General features: G+C 42.2%; 2 protein-coding genes and 1 pseudogene across 2 annotated transcripts; 1 reads left to right on the top strand and 2 right to left on the bottom strand.

Moving 5' to 3' along the window:
• The first annotated feature begins 79 nt into the window (after nucleotides 1-79).
• LOC123475678 lies at nucleotides 80-4001 on the top strand (annotated as a pseudogene).
• Nucleotides 4002-6614: 2613 nt separating this feature from the next.
• Nucleotides 6615-8283, bottom strand: LOC123475677 (uncharacterized protein DDB_G0288805-like). Its single transcript, XM_045178677.1, has 7 exons — nucleotides 8196-8283; nucleotides 8050-8136; nucleotides 7899-7985; nucleotides 7748-7834; nucleotides 7514-7684; nucleotides 7209-7456; nucleotides 6615-7146 (listed from the first exon to the last, which is right to left on the bottom strand). The coding sequence occupies exons 1-7, from the start codon at nucleotides 8281-8283 to the stop codon at nucleotides 6967-6969; spliced, it is 948 nt and encodes a 315-aa protein (XP_045034612.1). The 3' UTR covers nucleotides 6615-6966.
• A 5050-nt stretch (nucleotides 8284-13333) lies between these two features.
• On the bottom strand, nucleotides 13334-17329 carry LOC123475676. Its single transcript, XM_045178676.1, has 2 exons — nucleotides 14447-17329; nucleotides 13334-14326 (listed from the first exon to the last, which is right to left on the bottom strand). Exons 1-2 carry the CDS (start codon nucleotides 17327-17329, stop codon nucleotides 13334-13336), a joined length of 3876 nt encoding a protein of 1291 aa, XP_045034611.1.
• Nucleotides 17330-18645: the final 1316 nt, after the last annotated feature.

Genomic DNA, 18645 nt, shown 5'->3' with positions numbered 1-18645 from the left:
ATAAATATACAGTACCCTCCCAAAATAATATACACTTAGCAGTTTTTGGCCTTTTTAACATGGCTTCTTATGGTAAAACATGTCCCCGGTTTTTATTTTTTAACGTTTTTTGTAAGAGTTATGTCAAAAAAAAAGAAAAATTGCATACTCATCCATGAGTTGGCTTTCGTGTAATGAGTGGCGCATCCATGTAAATGATTTACCCTGAATGATATTTGTGCATTCAGGTGTATACGATATCCCCCTGTCCCCGTTTTGCGAGCCATTACTTTGTTAGTGGTTAACAAAAGAAACAAAATCTTTTTTATTTCGTGCATAATTTTTTGTTAAGAATCGCACGAAGTTCTAGTTTTCCTCTCGTATTAAGAATATGTTAAGCTTTTCTTTTTATAAATATAATTTTAAAAATTTTAACGTCATATTGTCCTTTTAACAAAATTCGTTGTAGGAGCCCAATTTTGATTTCCAAAATCCATGTATATTATTTCATGGTAGGTTAGCTTAGATTTCATTTTTGGCCACTAAAGGGGTCTGCTACATCGCTTGTCAGATACCTCCGTTTTTATATTTTCCTGAATCTCAAGCCAGTTTACCTTAATATAACGTCTATGGATTTAGAAAACATTATTTTGGGAGGGTACTGTATGTAAGTCGTGAGTTTGTTTGCGCGGGCTTCCGTTCACCTTACGGGAACCAAGCCGTCGGTAATTAACTTAAGCTATAAAAAAAATTGAATTAAAAAATATATATATTTTTCGGCATTTTATAATATTTGAAGCAAGCATGATAATGATAGAATTTTAATTTCAAATAATAAAAATTTTAAACTTAAAACTTAATAAATCATGCTGAAGTTTAAAATTAAAAAAATATTTAGCATAACTTGTTCAATTCCATTTTATACACTTCTGTTTTACCTTAAGTTCGACAGTGACTTGACTTTTTAAAAATCCTGTTGATGATTTGTTATCGAAACTGAAGTGTTTTACAAAAATTCGATTCGATTATTCGCAAACCACAAAAATTTTATATCTGTACATTGGTTCAGTGGAAGAAGGTTCTCAGTGAAGACCAAGGGGGAGTCAACTCCAAAAAATAGAAAAAAAATGAACCAAAAAAGTTAAAGGTAAAGTGGTAAAAGAAATTTGTTGGCGCGAAATGACAAAACATTTGATAGGAAAGGAAAAAAGAAAAAGAACAAGGAAAAAAATTTTTCTCTTTCCGCTGACAAAAAGAAAAAAAAATTAATTATTTTGGTGAAAAAGCAATTTGTTTAGGGGGAAAACAAAAATTTTGACCATGCTTGAGGGGAATTTGATGCACGCGACACCTGGAACAATTCCTTGCAGTTTTCATTAGTCATATCGCTACTTGCGTGTTTCTAGGGTTGTAATCAAGGATGAAAGTGAACTAGATTATCCAGAAAAAAAAAGGTAGTCTCTAAGATGCAATTCATGAATGTATTAATGATCCCATGTTTTTTAAAACTGACGAAGAAAAGTTAGTTTTTTTAGGTGAGAAATTTGCGAATGATCCATTAAGATTTAAATTCTCTTTTCGAGAGAAAATTGCACTTCAAGAAGCGGTCACGATGTCAAAACGCATTTTAGAAGAGTACTCAAAACAGTACACCTTTTCTCGTACGACGGAAAAACGGAAGCGCTCAGTTCATCAGGATACTTTAATTCAAAAGAAACCTCGCCTTGACGATGTGCTATTGGACGTTGGCGTTGGCCCATCTACGGCTGCAGCAGAAGAATTGACCACTACTGTTGCTGAAGCATCCACAGCACCGCTCACCAGGAAAGGGAAAAACCTTCACGAATACGTCATGAAGTGGTTCAAAAACACAAAGCAACTTGTTGAGAAACAAATTGCCTATCTTCCAACTGACTGTGAAATAATTGCTGAAAGGAGTTCAATAAAGTGTTTGAAGTGAAATTTAATAATTAAGACTGATGTAGAGTAAAAGGGTTGCTGGAAGATAAGTCGCTTCGTAAATCATCATCTTCCACGTTTCCACAAAATAGCTCCCGAGCCGCAAGAAACAATCTTACACCAACCTGTCATTTATCCAACGCATGGACTCAAGATAACACCGTCAACAATCACCAATAACGAGGAAAACATTATTAACTTGAAAAACCAAAATTTCTTAAGGCCGAGAACGAAATTAAAGCTCTCGTTCCCGGCTTTTCAACGTTGCTCAAGTGGATGTAGGAACAAAGTGTGTTGAATCACAACAAAAAGTCTAGAGGACGACTCTTTAGAAATGAAGCAATTATCCACTTTTGTGTAAATTTTTATTGTATGGCAGGTAAACATTCTTAAGAAGTTCTTTATGCCAATTTTCACAGTGCCTCGGTGCCATACCTTGTCTACGTACAATCAAATAAAGGTTCTCTCGATACGACGGATCTGTGTCGGAAGGTATAGTAAACGTCAAGTACTTAAAGGATTTTTTCATTCAAAACAATTTGCCTCTCATCGTGTCTCTTAGTGAATACTGCACCGCAATTGTGTCACAGAGAGATTATGACACCGCTTCCAATTATGGGTGTTAGTCTGCCAATGGAAGTGAATGGACTAAGAAATCATAAACGAGCAGTAGTCACAGATATCAAATCAATTATTGACGTGTTTGAAGAGTTCCGTCGAGCCACGCTGATGCTTGTAGTAATGGCACTACCCCTAGTCGACCGCCTTCCACCGATCCGCATTCTTTCTTTTTGCACGGACAACAAGTTCACAGCGGAGGACGTAAAGGCTCGCATGCATTTCATTATATCCGCATTCGCAGCTGAAGGGATTCTTGCTCTAGTTTGTTCCGCAGACGCAGATGCCCACGAAATGAAGTTTATGCGTGAAACGGAAGAGCTGGGTCTCCCCGTTCCAGAAAATATGCAATTATCTGTTATTTTCTAAATATTTAAGTTCGTCTTCTATTTGTTTGATTTTTTTAAATCTTTTGTAAAGCTATTCCTGGCGGCCAGGAAATGCTCTATTCTCTTAAACTGACATATTTCTATTTTGCTGCTATTAGGATTGGATGTGGCATACCAGTTCAATTTCCTGTTCATCAAGGTATAAATTAATCAACTGGTTTAGTAGTAAAAATTAATAGTAATGAATGTCAGTTGTTCTAGTGGCGAAAGAGTGAATGAGATTAATAAGATCAGAAAATGTTTTAGCGAATGTCAATTACATTGCTTCTCCCGTCCACTTACAAACACTTATGAATCAACATGATAAAAGTCGACATCTTCTAAAACCTGAGGATCTCAACGTGCACTGTAAGATGAACTATGGATCGGCAGAGAGATTAGGTCAGCTCCATGTTCCCCAACTGCTCGAATATGTTGAAGGTAGTAGCTATGAAGAAGAATTCTTTAAGAATCAGTTATAATCTATGTTAATTTTTTCGAATTTAAATAGGTTCGGAAGCGACACAGTTTTATCTAAGGCTGATTTATTACTCAGCTTTAAGTTATGTGGATCAAAATTTGTCGCCACTGGAGCGAGTATATCGAATGTGGTACGTGGTGTTCAGTCTACGACTTTGGCGCTATTGGATCACCTGTGATACAGCTTACACACTGGCAGCCAATTTTATGACACTAAACGTTTATCTTTGCGTCGAGTTTAACGCCCACGCTTTAGTACTTATGATATTATCTTTAAAAGACAATCCAGAAGCTTTCAAACCATGGCTGTGTACCAGCTAGCCATGTGAAAGCTCCTTCCGAGGTGGCCGCTCTTGCACTGCGAACTGCTCAACAATGGTTAACTTCACCACTCGCGAGTTTTTCAAATCTCGATGCCGCAAAATTGATGCAGCCAGTCGCCTGACAGCATATGGAGTGAAGGATGGCCTGTCCTACCCTCGTTTCGAGCACCCTTTTGACCAGCCCCGAAACCAATGCTCGTGGAAAATGCCGTCAATGGAAGAGATGGACTATAAAATCCGCGTTGCTCTCGACGTTGCCGACAAAGACTTTTAAAAAATGTGCCAAATCGGACTCTTCTAAACTATCTGCTTATACATTTTTAAATCACGATGATAGTTTAACTCAAGAGGCAGATAGCTTATAGCTACATATCAAAGAGATTTGAAATCCTATTTGCTTATTGGCAAAAGAAAAAACAATACGAAAAGTGATCAACTGATTATTTACCTGGTATCCCAGGAATGCTTTTATCTTTTATAGTATCACAAAATTCCTCTGAAGCTTCCTCCGATAAGGTAATGGCATTATCTATAGATAATTCCGTTGTTGAAAGCAAAGGTGCCAAAATTCTATCCTGTTGCAGTTCACTGTCCGAATCACTGAAATCACCTTCTATTTCAAAAGTATCGTTTTTCCTTCCCTTAACCTGGTTTTTCTCCCACCCGCTACCGATTTTATTGTTTTATTACCTTCTTCCGTTTGACCGAGGTGTCAATGTTTTCACTTTATTTCTTGACCTTGTTTCACACCAGTTCACGTTCCTTCGTAAACTGGTGGCTTATGTTTTCTTTTTTATGACCCACGCCAACTTTAGCGTCCCCAAACCGAGATGCAGTATAAAACCCAAATCTCTTTCGCCCCCGTGTCAGTCGCTTCTTAGCAATCGTGAGTAACAGTAGACCGTAGTGTGTAGTGTCTCGACGTACTGTGTGTAGGGCCGAGGAGAGGAAGACAATTAAACTGTTTAGTACCTTACTCGTCAGCCTTATTTCATCCTTCCCACCAGCACCATTTCGCAGCGCCAGCCCCGTTCGTCCGTCAGCCGTGCCACAGCAGTAACCGTACAACCCTACTTGACGCCGGAACGATGTCTCCCAAACCGTGAGTAATCCATGATCTGTTCTTCCTCTCTTTCTTTTAATTGTTCTTTCCATATCCGGGCAGCCGACGTGACTGGCTGACGGATCATAACACTATAACCTATGTACCACCCATGACAAGTCTGGCCAGAAACTTTCCCCTTGTTCTTGACTAACCCTGTACCTTTTGAGTGTTTTGGTGGTAATAAATAAACCAGTCACGTCAGACGTGACAGGCTAAATTATTGCATAATAAGAACGATAATTACTTAGCATTCTTGGAACTTATTACTGAGTATGACCCATTCTTACCTAGCCGCATCAAACAGTATGGCAACAAAAGAAAGTGAAATGTTTCTTATTTGTCGGCTACTATTTGTAAAGAGTTTATTCAACTTTTTGGAGACGCTGTAATGGAGTTTATTATGAACCAATTAAAATAAGCTAAATACTATTCCATTGTATTCGATTCAACACCCGACGTGTCTCACGTGGATCAACTTACCTTCGTCTTTTGCTACGTGCAGGAAGATGGGACTCATGTAGAACGTTTTATTGGCATCATACCAATGTCTGGCCATACAGGTCCTGTATGTGCATCTGGCTAATACAAGATAAGAAAAAATCGAAATCTTTTTTATATCTTTTTTATCAGAAGATTAATGGAAAATATACTTTATCTTTATCTTATTTTTTCATTTTTTTCTAAAATATAAAAGATATTTTCACGGGTGAAAAGGGAGATTGGTTATCTCTTCGCAGAGATGAGTCATCCGCTCCTTGGACAACACTGCGATCGTGGTGAAGAAATTATCGGGAGAAGTCCGCTCTAAGAAAGATGCGCAGATGCGCAGTCCGGAAGGGGAGTAATTCGCGCGACGGTATAAAACACTGCCCCGAATCTGCGTCAGAGGAGTCTCCATCGGGTGAGCTCACGGAGCTGGGCTCCGTTAGAGGAGTTCCCTGGATTCCCTAGAGGTCTTCAGACATTTCTCCAATTTTTGGTAATGGTTATCCCCTTTTTGTTCGAGTAAAACTATTGTTTAGATTTAATTCTCCCTTGTATTCGTTTGTGCTTGTTTAAATACAACCAGTGTGACAATATTATCTAAGATAACTAGACAATTTACATTCCTTTAAAAATGTATAAATTAATAATATAAAATAAATAGAATGTTATATCGGATTAGGCACGTTCTAATTGCTTTATTATAATCCATTATTATTGTCTGCTTAAGTAATTGTGTGTGGTAACGACTAAGTCAACTCTAATAATTAATATTAATTGTAATTGTGATTGGTTGAAAATCAATAAAATGAGAAGAGGTGCAATTCCAGGTGTGAGAACATTTAGTCAAAATAATGCTCGAGGAGGAAGAGAATCAAGTCGATGACGAGGACGTATTTGTTTGAAACAGCAAAAAAATTGTGTAGTGCATCCTTTTTTGTTTTTTCGCATTATTTTATCTAATCTTATCGATGTCTCTAGAAAATTAGATAAAGTAAAATTATCTGTATCATTACTTTTTTTTCTTATTTTCTCCCAAGTAACACACGTTGTCGGTCCGATATCGGACCGTGTTGGCATTTGTACCTAGCCGATATCACGTGCCAACCTAAACCGATATCGGCTGGAGCTCAGTTTGGCGCACCGATCTGAGTAGGCCCGATATCCCGACCGAGGTCGCACCGATACGGAACCCATGCACTGTATCCTACCAATTTCGGTATTTACTTTTTTTATTTTATTTTTATTCTTAATTATTTTGCAAAAGAATATATTACAGAAGAAGTCATCGGTCATTGTTGTATTTGTAACATTTACTTATTTTAACAAAAAATGAACAAACGGAAACTGAAAAAACAGATCAACTAATATAAATTTTCAGTCCTCATCCGAAGTCCCTTGGATATTAATTTCATCGTCTTCATTTTCTTCGTCTTCATTTTCTTCGTCTGTGATGTTATCGTTTTCTTTGTTTTCTTCATCTTCTCCAGCAATCTTACGCCTTTGGTTCCTTCCGCCTTTGCGATCCTTTGAACCACGCAGGAAATTTACAATGCAGTTATTAACCGTTGAATTATCGTAAATTTTCTTGTGGCGCTTACGAAGTGCAACTAAAAAAAATAATAAAGAATAAATACCTTTTAAAAATATTTTAGTTGACTTTACCTTTATATGCTTTGTAAAATTCAGTTGCGTTCAAAGGTTTTTTTTTCAGTTTTCCTTTTCCTTGGTGGCTATATTCGATTGCAACAACCTTGTCTAAGCAATGCCTTAATAAAAGCTTGGAAGAATCAGCAAGAGTACCACCTCCCAAAGATATAAGGTAACGAACCTTAATAGAAAAAAAATAACTTGCTTTAAATGAGAACATTAAAAAAATGGAAATAAGCTTACAAAATATATCTTGAAACGTTTTTGAAGCAGCTCCCTCTCCAATGAAAGAAAGTCTTCCATAGAAGAAATAGGGAAATCGGGAAGTTTTTCTACGAAATCGTCGTGTTCTTCCTCAGACGTAGTGATTGGTCTACTAGCAACCAGGGACTGAACTACTCGAAAAAGCTCGTCCTGTCGGACCATTGATTTTGTTAGGTAGTCCACGATCTCATTTGGTAGCTTAATATTCGAAGCGGATGGTTCAGTATCTGAAAACAAAAATCATTTTAAGGATACATTTCATTATTACATCTTAAAATAATTACCGTGTCCTTTATGATGGGATATGCGGGAAACCCTCAAGGAATTACTATCCGATTGTGTCTCCTTAATTAAGGTTCGTTTATGGACCGGTGTGCTAGAAATGGGTGCAAAACTAGTTTGTTGTTGAGAATTTTGACTTGAACTTATTGGTGAGCTCCCTAGTGAGATATGATCTATATTAAAGAAAATTAAAAGTTAGCAAGGGCATGATTCTAGCAAATAAAATTAATACTTACAATTGTTAAGGTCTCTATTGTTGAAACGATTTTGCTGTTGAGAATGTTGACGTAAATTCTTAGGTGAGCTGTCTGGTGAGACATGATCTAAATTAAAGAAAATAAACAGTTAGCAAGGGCATGATTTAAGCAAATAAAAATTAATACTCACAATTGTTGATGTCTCCATTGTTGGAACGATTTTGCTGTTGAGAATGTTGACGTAAATTCTTAGGTGAGCTGTCTGGTGAGACATGATCTAAATTAAAGAAAATAAACAGTTAGCAAGGGCATGATTCAAGCAAATAAAAATTAATACTCACAATTGTTGATGTCTCCATTGTTGGAACGATTTTGCTGTTGAGAATGTTGACGTGAACTCTTAGGTGAGTTGTCTGGTGAGACATTATCTTTATTTAAGAAAATATAAAGTTAGCAAGGGCATGATTCAAGCATATAAAATTAATACTCACAATTGTTGATGTCTCTATTGTTGGAACGATTTTGCTGTTGAGAATGTTGACGCAAACTCTTAGGTGAGCTGTCTGGTGAGACATTATCTAAATCAAAGAAAATATACAGTTAGCAAGGGCATGATTCAAGCAAATAAAATTTATACTCACAATTGTTGATGTCTCTATTGTTGAAACTAGTTTGCTCTTAGGTGAGCTGTCTGGTGAGACATGAACTAATATATACAAGAACATATAGTTATGAAGTGAATGATTATACGAGTAAAATTTACACTCACAATTGTTGAGGTTTCTGTTGTTAGCACTTAACTGTTCCCGTAAACTGTTGGATGAAATGACAGGTGGGCTGTTAATTGAACTATTAAAGCATTCAACGGCTGGTTTTTTGGTTTACCAACAGCTACTCTGGCCAACGTCTTTGGAGGACACATTCCTATTTCTATGATGGAACAATTAATTTATAAACTTCAAGACTGGGAATTTCAATATAATACCTCTGACTTTTTTTACTTTCGACTTCACTGATCTCTGTCGCAGATAGGACTCGCTAAAAGTTAGGTTTTTTGCTGGCTTCCCAGCCGTAATTCTTTTACTACGTCTGGGAACCATCTTAATAAAAATAGTTTAAACACATAATTCAATTAACAAAGTCGTGAAATTGACTTACGATTGATTGTCTGTCCATTATGAAATAAAGCATTTTGATTAAATCGAAACGCCAAGAAGAAGACGCAACCACTCTTCTTGACAGTTGATTGTCAATTGTTTTCAACGCTAACCACATCTATTTAGAATATTCAATATAAGAAATTTGTTTCGTAGCTCAATAATTATGACTCTTCACGTGCATATCTTAATGGACATCTATTTGGCTGATACAAAGCACAAAGACAACCCTCAGTATACATATAATGATGCAATCAAATGAAAGGAGGACTTACCTGATACAAAGCACAAAGACAACAAATTCGATCACGGACGTTCGGCCATAAGTAAAGTCAGCTGATACGTCTGTCTTTGTGTCTGAATCAAGTGGGATGGGAAATTTGGGTTAAGCAATCATCGAGGGTTAAGCAACAACAAAAAATGTCTCTGCCGTCGCTCCATTCTCCCCCTAAGTCCGTCTAGCTGGATTCTGGCTGGACGGAATTATCAGCTGGTGTAAGCAAGCAGAGGCGAGTGATCGGGCGGAGTGATTGGCCGGCTTCTGTTTTAACGTTGACGACTCGAACTAAATTGTCGGGTCCCGGGAAAACCTCGGAAACGACTCCGTGATTCCACATTCCTCTTGGATGATTCGGGTCGGCAATCAAAACGTGATCTCCCACAGCAAAGTTTCTCTTTTCTTTCTTCCACTTCTTTCTTGCTATAAGGGATTGTAGATACGGACCTTTCCAAAGATCCCAAAATATGTTGACGGCACGACGCAAACATCGATAATGTTCTGAAGGTAGGGCGTCTTTGAAAGAGCCAGTGGGAAAATGGCTCGTTGACGGACGATTCAGCAGATCATTTGGTGTAAGCGGACGTGGATCGGACGGATCAGGGCTTAGCTGCGTGAGAGGGCGAGTGTTTAGCAATCCCGCCACTTCGAATAACAGCGTACGCATCGTCTCTTCGGATGGGTGACATGATCTACATGGTGGAGATGCAGAACTTGTGGTAAGTCTTTGCGCTGTTTCATTCTATTGTGCTCTAGTTGTGCGGAGGCGGAGGCTGTCAGGGGCTTCCGAGAGTCGTCGACCCAACTGGCCTATGCGCCTTAAACTGTTGGGGTACGAAGCCACAGCACCGGCCGTGTGACAGGCGATTAGGATGTGATAGCGCGGGGACGGCCATAAGAATTTCTGGGGAGGTAGGTGGGACCTAGTGGTGATTAAGGGGGCGTAGAGGCGGACAGTGGTGCGCTGCAAGGCGGTAGATCACCGCCGGTAACGATTGAAAAATCGGGAGTTTAGACGAAGAGTCGTTCGTCGGGAGGCGGTAGGTTACCGTTGGGAGCGATCGGAAGATCGGATTTAGACGAAGAGTCATTCGTCGGGAGGCGGTAGGTTACCGTTGTGAGCGATCGGAAGATCGGATTTAGACGAAGAGTCATTCGTCGGGAGGCGGTAGGTTACCGTTGTGAGCGATCGGAAGATCGGATTTAGACGAAGAGTCATTCGTCGGGAGGCGGTAGGTTACCGTTGTGAGCGATCGGAAGATCGGATTTAGACGAAGAGTCATTCGTCGGGAGGCGGTAGGTTACCGTTCTGAGCGATCTGATGATCGGGTTTTAGACGAAGAGTCGTTCGTCGGGAGGCGGTAGGTTACCGCTTGTGAGCGATCGGAAGATCGGATTTAGACGAAGAGTCGTTCGTCGGGAGGCGGTAGGTTACCGTTGTGAGCGATCGGAAGATCGGATTTAGACGAAGAGTCATTCGTCGGGAGGCGGTAGGTTACCGTTGTGGGCGATCTGAGGATCGGGCTTTAGACAAATAGTCAGAAGGCAGTAGATGAGTGGGGGTGCTGGTAGAGCCAGGGGAAGACAACGCCCTCGCGACGAGTTTGGGCGATTTGCGCCAAGGGTTGATCAAGCAATTGTAGGTGGTATCGTCGAAACCCTCAACCCGAGTAACCTTGTGCGAAGGAACGGGAGTCGAGTGGACGACTGTGTAGGTGTGCCAGGAGGATTATCCGGGTGGGAAGACCGTACACGGGTAATAACGAGAGAAAGTAATTTGGGGCAACATAAAGCTAGTATTAGCGAGGAAGAAACTGTAGCGTGGGCTGACGGCGAGGACAGCTCCAATTCGGAAAGCAGTGAAGGGGAGTTAGAGTGGGGATTTTGAGGCTTTTCGGCGCAGATCCTCGGTGGTAAGCGCTCGATTGCTACGCAGCAGGGCCGCCAGAAATCCTGTTGTAGCTGGGGTAGTCGCACCCCTTAATCCCGTAGGGATGGCGGCCCAGATTAAATTCCAGACTCCCCCCACATTCACCGGGCGGGATGGGGAAGACGTAGTAAGTTGGATCCATCGCTACGAAAAGGTGGGGAGATACAACCGGTGGGGTGAAAACGAGCTCAGGGACCACATCGAGCTGTCGTTAGAAGGGGCTGCGGGTAAATGGTATGCATGCATGGAGGCATCAGGCAACCTTCCCGCTGCGTGGTCAGACGCACAGGGGCCCCCGGTGGTGGCAGGAGTAAAATCAGCGCTGTTAACACAGTTTACGCCCGTAAACTATGTGCAACATAACGAGGTTAAACTGCGCGGGAGGAAGCAGGGAAGTGAAGAATCGACCCTAGAATACTACTACGATGTGCTCGATCTATGCCGTAGGGTAGATCCGCATATGGCTGAGGCCACGAAGCTAGCACGTCTCTGGCAGGGTTTGCGTCCTAGTGTCCTAGAAAAACTATGGAGTTTAAAGCCCACCAACTGCAATGAGTTTCTCCAAGAAGTAAAACGCTTCCAGGAGATGACCGATCGAGGGAAGCAATACGAGTGGGCTATGGGAGTTATGGGAAGGGAGGAAAGACCCACGCATGACCCATCGCAGCAAGATGCAACGGTAGAAACGAGGTTGGAAAAAATCGAGAGAATGCTGGGAGTTATGGGAAGGGAGGAAAAACCCACGTATGACCCATCGCAGCAAGATGCAACGGTAGAAACGAGGTTGGAAAAGATCGAGAGAATGTTGGAGGAATTAATGTAGAGAAGAAAAAGAGCGGCGTGAAAGCAGCCGGAGAAGGAGAAGCAGAGGGGAGGACTTGGCCAAGTTGAAGACCCAATTGGTAGAGAAGAGCGACACTGCATGGAAATTCTTCGATGGCAGGAGCGGTTGACTTGCTGAAAGTGGAAAAATCCCCCAACTTATGTTATTTTATGAACTCATGTACTTTTTTTTTCCTCTCTCTCTCGGTTGATGTTTGGCAAGGTATTGTCTTTGTAGAGTGTAGAGGGGTCAAATGTTCCCCATGGTATGTTGAGTTTTTGGGATATAGAGTCTTATAGGAAAGTAATAGCGGTCGGGACGACTCGCTATCTAAGGAGGGAGATGTCGCGGTTATTTGAGGCCCCATGGACTAGTTGTCACGTCCGGCGCTTCTGTATCGGCTATTGACCGCAACTCTACCCGAGATGTCCGGCAGTCTTGTCAGCAGATATTTCTCCCGGTAGCTGAGGCCTACGTTAGTACATAAATACTTGTGTGTGTCCCTTGCTGTGCCCCCAGTCTAGTTGTAACTGTTTGTTAGTACTGTGTGTGTGGGGAGCGCACCGACAATGAATACAAACTTAATCGCTACTTGAGTCTCAGCGTTATTCCTCGGTGTTACAATAGCGATGTTTCTTGGCTTCTTGATCTAGCGCTTCGTACAACGCTCTTTTCGCTGACTTGACGAGGCTCTCGTGGGCACCACCAAAGTGCGGGGCGCTGGGTGGTTGAAATTTCCACTCAATTGGCGGAGCCGTCGGATCCGGACGAAAATCGCGAAGAGCTTGATCTTTTCCTAGGGTTTCTACATTTTGCACTAGCTCCTTTTCTGCACCTACAAAGTTGGTCCCATTGTCAGAGTAGACACATCTTGGGGTAGTATAGATACCGATGAATCTTCTGAACACCATAAGAAAATCGACGGTTGAGAGTGAAAGAGATAAGTCCAGATACACGGCTCGTGTGACCAAACACGTGATTAAAACTCCATAACGTTTTGTCGTGCGATTTCGACCGAAACCAACAAAAAGCGGACCGAAATAGTCGATGGCGGTTCGCGTGAATGGCGGAGTGTACATTTCCAGGCGGTAGAACGGAAGCTCTCCCATGAGCTGAGAAGCTAGTTTCGATCGATTCCGCCGACATTCCAAACACCTTTCTTTAGCTCTTCTCACTGCTTCCTTTCCACCCACGATCCAGAAATGTTCGCGGATGCGAGCTAAAATGAATTCTATCCCGGCGTGACGATAACCGCGATGGAATGCGTCGACGATCTTGTCGGTGAGTGGATGATTTCCCGGTAAGATGATTTGATGCAGATTTTCATACGGCAATGGTGCTCTCCCGATTCGGCCACCCAGTCGCAATAATCCATTCTTTCCGATAAACGGTGTGAGGGAAAGAAGGCTTGACGATGAATGGAGCTCTTTTGATTCCTTCACTCTTCGTAGTTCTCTTTCAAACGATTCTTCTTGGCATCGTTGTAGTATCTCGATGTGTTGTGGTTCCCTTGGATAACATTTTGTAAATCGTTTGGACCGAACTGTAGAGATGACCAGTCCATTTGCGGGCGGATTTCAACTTCGGCAAGGAAGGTCCGGGCTGATTTTATTTCTTCCACGACGGACATCCAGGGCAAATCGATGGGCCACTCCTCTTCGGGTTGATACAGGAACTCTGGACCCTTGAACCAAACGTCAGGAATGGTTTCAATTGACGAACGGGTGGCTAGATCACTACAATTTATACGGCCGGGTACGAATCTCCACTCAGAAGACTCTGTCAGTACTTGGATTTCCCCCAGTCGATGAGAGACGAATGGTTTGTAGTACGCGGCTGTCGACCTAATCCAATTTCTTACACAGGAACTGTCCGTCCAAAATCTTCTTCTAGTAACCGGTCTGGTCAGAGAGTTGGTTACATAGTCGGCTAATCTTGCACCCATCAAAGCGGCTTGTAACTCCAGCTTCGGGATGGACAGAACCTTCTTTGGAGCCAATTTGGTTTTGGCTATCACTAAATGAATGATGACTTGGCCGGATAAGTAGGTATGTCTCAGGTACACTGCTGACGCAAACGCTTCCTCTGATGCGTCGCTGAAGACGTGTAGCTCGGAACTCGTGATCAATTCTTCATCCGGGAATAAACACCGTGGGATCGCCGTTTCCTTTATCGTGTTGAGCGACGTAATCCATTCTCTCCACCAGGTCTGGTCATCCTCTGCGATGATTTCTTCCCAGGTGACACCTTTAGTACTGAGCTGTCTGGACTTGATCTTTGCCTTGACGATCCATGGTGAGGCGAATCCAAGAGGGTCGAATATGCTGGAGACGAAACTTGAAATGCCGAATCGATTGTAAATAACATGGTCTGCTCCACCAATAACAAGAGATAAATGATCAAGTTCGGTGTTCCATCTTATTCCGAGAACCTTTATTTCATGGTCGCTTTACGTAATCGTTGACTCGGAATTGAGTATTGCTGAAAATGCCGGAACATTTGAAATCCATTAATGGAAATGAAAGTCTCCCTGGACTAGGATCTGCTTCACATCTTTTGCGCGTTTAACGGCTTCGTCTAGGTCTCTCGCACTGTCCAGATAGTCGTCCATGTACATATTTTCCTTGATCGCCTTTACCGCTTCCGGTTTCTCTGCGCCATGATCGTCTGCTACTCTTCGGATGGTGGCGATCGCGACGAATGGTGAACATTTGTCACCAAATGACAATCGATTCATCTGATAGGTGGTAAATTCTTCTGATCCTTCTTCCTTCCAGAGGAACCGGTGATAAACTGCATCTTCTGGGCGGAGACGAATTCTGCTAAACATCGCTTCGATGTCGGCTGCGAAGGCGATTCTTCCTTCTCTGAGACGGATTAAAACTGATGGAAGCTGAACCTGCCAGGCAGGGCCGCTGAGAAGCGCGTCATTAAGGCAACGGTTTTGATAAACGGCTGCGGAGTCGAACACAATTCTCAGCTTTCTTGAACTTTTCTTATAAACGCCATGATGTGGGAGGAAATACTGTTTAGGGGTGTTGAGTTCTAGCACTGGAACCTTAGCGGCATATCCCTTTTCAAAATACTTCTTCATAGCCTTCGCATAATCTTCTTTGTAGACGGGATCCTTCTCGAACTTCTTGAATAAGCTAGGGGCTCTAAAGACGGCCAGTTGGCGGTTGACGGGTAGGCCAGGTGAGGCCGCTTTCCATGGCAACGCCACTTCGTAACCTACTTCCAGTTGTCGCGTTCCTCCGGCGACAATGTCGATGGCTGCTTGATCTTCTGGGGTCATCCGATCCTTCTTGTATTCTGTCCCAAATGATTCCGTGTCCGCAAATTGACGAATGGCCGTATCTAAGTCAGATATGTTGCAAGATGAAATCACGTTGATCCGGGCGGATTGCTTCGGATCAGCTTCTCCCAGTACTCCTCTTACAATCCATCCTAATTTCAATTTAAACGCGTAGGGTTCGTTGTCTGCTCCACTGCGAACGTCCAAAGGAATGACGAGATGACTGTGGTCAAGTCCCAGTAGAATGTCAATACGACCTCCACTCTCCTCCAAGGGTAGATCTTTTAAATGAATCCAGTTGCGCTTCTTGTCGGCCCAGTTGGTCAAGGGTTTCGGATCGCAGACGATGGGAAGAGATGCGACGTTCACACAAGCAGCTCCTCCAGATGAAAGTTCAATATTAAGAGCAATTTGTTCTGACTTAAAATGACTTATCTCCGCCCGGACACCAGAAATCTCGAGTAGGATTGGTTTGCCTTTGAATCCTAGTCGGCGTAAGAATCCTTCTCTCACCAGCGACGTGTCGCTGCCTTCATCGTAGAATAAATTGGCTGTTTTCCATCGGCCCGATCGATCCCGAACGTTGACTCGAAGAACTCCAAAGACGACTCGATGATTTGAAGCAATCTGGGCGCAGGCAGTACTGCCCGTATACGTCTCCACAGAGGTCGGGTTGATCGGCTCTTCTTGATGAATGAGAGAATGATGTCTACGTTTACAGTTGTTAACACCACATATCTTAGAGCTGCGACAAACTTTCGCTGAATGGAAGGGACGAAGGCATCCGTAACATAGGCGGTGTAGTTTGACGAAATTAATTCTTTCTTCAATGGAGAGGGATTTGAACGACTCACATACATCGATGCGATGACCTTGCTGACATTTGTAGCACTTGTGAGGAGGTCGGTTGGTGGCGACATGGTTCGTTCGAGCCCGCTGCCTACCGGGCTCTCGCTGTGGTTGTTGTTGTTGATCTGAAGCGACGTCGTAAGGAGTCCTGTAGGCAGCTGCTCTGAAACAGAGCCATTCACCAAACTGCTCCAAGGTTCTAGTTTCTTCTCTGGATCGCTTCGAATCGTTCCATGCGAGTCGGTCATGTACGGAGAGTTTGCTGCAAATCTTCTCTATGATATCGACTGAGTTGCTGCCACCAATTCTTCTTAAGTCGAACAGATGTGTTCTGATTCTCTCAGCATACCTTTTGGGTAGAGCTCCTCTTCCGGGATCCAATTTCTCTACTGCTTGCATATGGGCAGCTCTCATGACATCTCTTCTGCCACAATCTTGTTTGAGGCGATGTAATGCTTCCTTATAAGCGGGCTCTCCTCCTCCTAATCCGTAAACGATATCTTGACAGTCCCCCTGAAGATTTCTTCTTAAAATGGCCAGCTTCTCTCCCGGTGAGCAGTTCGAATCGTGCACAAGTGATTTGAACAGGTCGATCCAGGTGAACCATTCAAGTGCTGAACCTGAGTATGGACCGAGATCAGTTTTGACAGTTGTTTTCCATCCCACCTCTCTCGTGATTGGCTCGCCCGCACGTCGGCCTGCCTTGTAGTCATCTATCCAGTCATCAGGGGCTGGTTCTACACCTCGAACTTCCGAAAACTGACTTCCTTCTTCTTCTAACACCGACAGCTGGTAATCTGGGAACCTGGTATTATGAGAATGTTGACTGCTTACGTGAGTTGAAGGTGTTCGCGATGGGGTGACGACTTGTTGATGGATCTGGTTACTGATGACTGATGGAGCTTCTCCCATTCTTTCTCTGAGATACTCCTCCACTATCTCTTTTGTGTCGGCGAGACTCTTGACGTAGTTGAGCTGCTTCTGGAACTGTTTCTGATAGTCTTCATTGTTGGCCGAATTCAGTTCCAACTCGTCGTTTAGGGCGTTGGAGGCCTTCATAACCGACGATGCTTGTTCTAAAAGTGTGGTTACTGCTGTTCTCGAACCTCGTTGCTGGACGGTCTCATTGGTGACTTTGAAGAAGTTAGTTAGCTGCGTTCTCATCCTTTTCCTTAATTTCTTCTTCTGCTCCAGTTCGATTACAGCTGTGTCAGGTTCAGTAGTGGGTTGGACTGGTGATGGAGTAGGTGGTGAAGGTGAAACTTTCCTCTTCGGACGGCCTCTCCCCATCCTATCTTACTTGAGAGAAACGTGTTTCCCAGATTGAAACAACGTGCGTGAAGTACAGCCAAATGATAACCTCCGGTTCGAAGGACCAATGTTTCGTAGCTCAATAATTATGACTCTTCACGTGCATATCTTAATGGACATCTATTTGGCTGATACAAAGCACAAAGACACCCCTCAGTAAACATATAATGATGCAATCAAATGAAAGGAGGACTTACCTGATACAAAGCACAAAGACAACAAATTCGATCACGGACGTTCGGCCATAAGTAAAGTCAGCTGATACGTCTGTCTTTGTGTCTGAATCAAGTGGGATGGGAAATTTGGGTTAAGCAATCATCGAGGGTTAAGCAACAACAAAAAATGTCTCTGCCGTCGCTCCAAAATTAAAAAGCAAAAACTTATTGTTAACAACTGCTATTTGAAATTTAATGTTTTTCTTTATCAACTAAATCAGAAGTGTTTTTTAAGTTTTTCCATTTTTAATGTTGTGTGCCAGAAAAGAAGGTAAAGAACAACGCCACCTACACTACAGCATTACAACTTCTGTGGCGTTGCAACCATGCAACGCTGTATATTGCAGACAAACAGTATCTTTCTTATTTTCCTCCAAAGTGGTTGCTTTCATACTCGCTGTGTCATTTCATTACTCTTGATTTACTGTTAACACTTCATTTATTTTTTCTCAGTTCTTCTCAGAACTACAAATATCGATTGCAGTGATTCAAGACATCTAAAACGGTTGTATGGATTTAATTTTGTTTACAATGCCACCCGTTTTCTCTAAATCTCGTCACGCCTTGCGCCGGCAAGTTAGTGTTTATAGGAAAATATTCTCTACTCCATTTGTTTCTGTTGAGCCCAGGCATAGAGGTGATCATAGAGATATATTTTTAAATATTCATGTAAATGTCAATCAAGAAATTAGAAATCAATGTGGTTTTGATTTTGAAGAATCAGACACGGAAATGATGGTTCAGCAGTGTCAGACAGTTGATTTTGAATTAGAACAGTCAGGTATTTCTTTAACAGATGGTATGGAAAATTTAAACAATCACATTTTTCTATCATCAGGGAACGAGAGCCTACAAATCAATGGTGAGGTTGATGAGTCATTGAGTGTATTTGAGTTTAAAGAAGACGCTGATTTAGAGTTCAGGGAAGATTTGGCAAAAACATTTCTGACGTGTAAGACTCCTCATAAACACATTGAAAAAATTCTTGGAGTTTAAAAAAAAATGGTCATCCTAAGTTGCCATTAACAGCTAGGACTCTTTTGAAAACAGTTCGTAAAGCATCGCTTCAGACTTCAAATA

The sequence above is a fragment of the Daphnia magna genome, linkage group LG9, assembly GCF_020631705.1.
Source record: "Daphnia magna isolate NIES linkage group LG9, ASM2063170v1.1, whole genome shotgun sequence".
NCBI classification, from domain to species: Eukaryota; Metazoa; Arthropoda; class Branchiopoda; order Diplostraca; family Daphniidae; genus Daphnia; species Daphnia magna.
The sequence above is the reverse complement of the archived record's forward strand: the minus strand, read 5'-3'. Positions and strand labels throughout refer to the sequence as shown.